Genomic DNA, 3,203 nt, shown 5'->3' on the forward strand with positions numbered 1-3,203 from the left:
GGTTATATATATTTATCCCCTCTCCTCTATACGAGTGTGTTTACTTTGGCTTTTGTTCAAATGCTGCTACAGTCCTGCAGAATTCGATGCCTGGCCTCCCAGTGGCGCAAGAGAGGACGAGCAGCTTCTGTGTAACGGCCCGGGTCATTGACGCTCTTATGTCACAGTTGATACTTTTTCACCGAACTGGAAATGTTTCCTGACAGCAGGAAATTTAATGTCAGGCCATTAAGAGTTACAATATTTATGTGCTGCTTCCTCTGGTTGCCAGTGTGGCTCGGTACAAGTCCAAGTCAGCTATAAGAGAGGAAAAAGTGGGTTATTTTATGTTAAATGTCAAGAAAGAGTTTGATAAAATGTTTTCAAAAAAATAATCATAATTTCACCTGAGAGTTGACCACGGCCCCCTGGGAGAGACTGAAGTCAAAATGTAGCTGCAGTGTTTCTTTGTTCGGAATGTTGTATGTTTGGTTGTGAGTTTCTGATTGTTTGCTCTCTCTTACTGAAACACCGTCTCTTCCTCATAGGTGGCGCCCTCAGCAGAGGCGGCGGTGGAACCTCCTCCTGAGGCACAGGTAGAACAAACACTCGTGCGTTAATGTCTATGTACAGAACACTTTGTTTCCTGCCTTAAATCAACAACACGACATAGTCAAGCAGTGGTCAGTCGTCTGATTGGCCAATGAAAGATCTGGATCGTATAATTATAGAAAATAGACAGTATTTATCCAATGCACTGGTTCCCAAACTTTTTTGGCTTTTAACAGTAATTATTATATATCAATTACTAGACATTTCATGTGACCCTGTATGAATCTTAGGCGACCGCACGTGGGGTAGTGACCCTGAGGTTGAAAAAACAAACATTGATGGAATGCATTAGATCGTTCACTGTATATTAGCAGATGTATCACGTGATAAGGATTTGTCTCACATGGAACCGATGATGTCTGGTACCGTTTACGCTGCAGACTGAAGACATTGTCCAACTGTGGTTTACAATTAAACCTTATAAAAAAAAGGAAGAATAGGATTCATTCACTTCTCCATTAACACTTTAGTTCATGGGATGGATTCGCTCATAGGTCACACACACACACACACACACACACACATCATAAATGGAAGTGAGGTAAGCAGCAAAACAGAAGCAGCTCAGAGTTTCCGTGTGTGTTTTATGAGTACGCAGCAGCTGTAAGTGAAGGTGACACACACTTTCACAGTGGAAACTGTTCAGCCTCACAGGTCACTCTTTGTTATCGTTCACAACACATTTTAAAAATGCTTTCCAACGACAACTAAACGAGATGGGCAAAATAAAAATAAAAAAAACAATGCTTAGCTAGCTAATTTAGCTACCATAGCAATGCTAGTATTTAAAAGTTTTCATTAAAAAAATATTATTTACATAATCCTACGTTGTGTGATCAGAGTCAAGCCATGTAGATAAAGTTCTTCCATCCAAAAGGTTGGTAGTGCAATTCCATTTCCACTGAATCAAAGCCTTTGGCCAGTGTGTTGTAATATCCCTGGTGAGTTAGCCTAGCCTAGCTTCCTGAACACAACCAATTTTAAAGACACATTTCAAAGGAACTGAAATTGTTGGACTTCACATACATATCAGTGTTTGTATAAATAAATAAAGTACTAATTACCAGTAGTAAAAGTACTGTATTTCTTTACCTCATTTCAGGTCCAGTCTGTTGATGCCACAGTCCTTACAGTGGAACCAGAAAAGGTAAAAGTTCTCATTAGCAACTGAGGAACATTTGGAGCGTTGCACCCCCTGGAGTGTGATTTTAGAATTTCTGTTAATGCATGTAATGCATGATTGGTTAACCTGTTGATTCTGCATGTCCAGACGCATGATGTCTGTGAGCCAGAGACTAAAGACGCAGTCTCCGAGGCTGACCACACAGAAGACAAGACTGTGACTGAAGTCACTGAAGAACCTGTGGTGGAAGAACCCGCCCTCCAGGTGTCGCCAGAGGCAGAACCTGCGACAACTGAAAATGCATCGGAAACGGTCGAGGTGGAGAAGGAGGAGGAGACCGTGATGGTGGAGGCGGAGGAACCACAGGAGAAGACCGAAGACGCCGTGATCATCCCAGCTCCTGTCGAAGAGGAGAAAAAGAATGAAGCTGAGGTGGAAGTGATGGCTGAACAGATTGAACCTGAAGTCCCAGCTGAGCCTCTGACAACCACACAGGTGCCTCCAAAACCAAACAAAAGAACAAAAACAAAAGACAAACCTCGTCTCATTTATGTTGCATTTGCCGTGACCGTTTGGCACATTCCGCCTTTTTGCATTAATCTCTCTACATCAAATGTTTAACGTGTTGTGACGCCAGTCTTCTCTGTTTCGACAGTTGTGCAGTGTCCCTGAAGTTCCACTAGGTGCGACTCTTGTGCCTGACGTGAATGGGGTCACACCTGAGGTACTTTTTTAAATTGAATTTAATATGTCTATATTTTTGTTGTTACTCCGTTATCATGTAATGACTTATGACTTATCTTTCGACACCTGTCCTCTTCAGGCCTCCGACACCATGGTGGATGACTTTGCCGTCACAGACTCCGTCACAGCAGTGGAGGAAACTGTTGCCGACTCAGCAGTTGCACAGCAGGTGAGGCCTGCACTGGCTGAATTTCAGTGTAAAGTGTCTAATAACCAAATTTCACAATGCAGTACCTCTAAAGATCCCAAAGGTTCGCAGAAGAACTCTATATCGGTCTAAATATACAGTGTAATACTGCGGTACAGCGATGTCTAACCCTCACTCACATCTGTCATTACTGCCAGGAGGCTTCAAATTTGGAATCACTGCTTCCAGGAGAACTCAAGACAGAAACCTGTGAAATGACCTGTCAGATGCATCTAGCCATGGAGTCTGTGCAGCTTGGCTCAATGGTAATGAGACTGATGTAAACGAATTACAGTTTGGGCCGAACCTCCTCTCACTGTGTCTCCTGTTTGGAGGCACAGTGGGAACTATATATACACACTGTATATATTTGTAAAGTGTATATATATTAAACTACAATACATTACATAACAATAAATAATAATAATAATAATATAATAATAATAAATAGTGAAAGTTATGGTATACATTTCTTTTACTCAGTCTCTTATTTGTCACACAACGGGGTGACATTTACAGTGTTGGTCTTTGCAAGCAACACAGGCTGCCACAGGGGGC

At 42.0% G+C, this 3,203-nt stretch overlaps 1 protein-coding gene across 5 annotated transcripts in view; it reads left to right on the top strand.

Annotated features, from left to right (window-relative positions):
• LOC103397927 (fruit protein pKIWI501-like) overlaps window positions 1-3,203 on the top strand; it is a 6,934-nt gene that overhangs the window by 2,645 nt on the left and 1,086 nt on the right. For 3 of the 5 annotated variants that reach the window (XM_008336367.2, XM_025053330.1, XM_008336366.3), the window contains 6 exons: window positions 528-575; window positions 1,694-1,738; window positions 1,862-2,209; window positions 2,370-2,438; window positions 2,538-2,627; window positions 2,804-2,911. In XM_008336367.2, coding sequence (XP_008334589.1) covers window positions 528-575; window positions 1,694-1,738; window positions 1,862-2,209; window positions 2,370-2,438; window positions 2,538-2,627; window positions 2,804-2,911 — 708 coding nt within the window. The remainder of the gene's footprint in view (window positions 1-527; window positions 576-1,693; window positions 1,739-1,861; window positions 2,210-2,369; window positions 2,439-2,537; window positions 2,628-2,803; window positions 2,912-3,203) is intronic. The other 2 variants (XM_025053332.1, XM_025053331.1) reach the window with 1 other exon arrangement.

The sequence above is a fragment of the Cynoglossus semilaevis genome, chromosome Z, assembly GCF_000523025.1.
Source record: "Cynoglossus semilaevis isolate Cse_v1.0 chromosome Z, Cse_v1.0, whole genome shotgun sequence".
NCBI lineage: Eukaryota > Metazoa > Chordata > Actinopteri > Pleuronectiformes > Cynoglossidae > Cynoglossus > Cynoglossus semilaevis.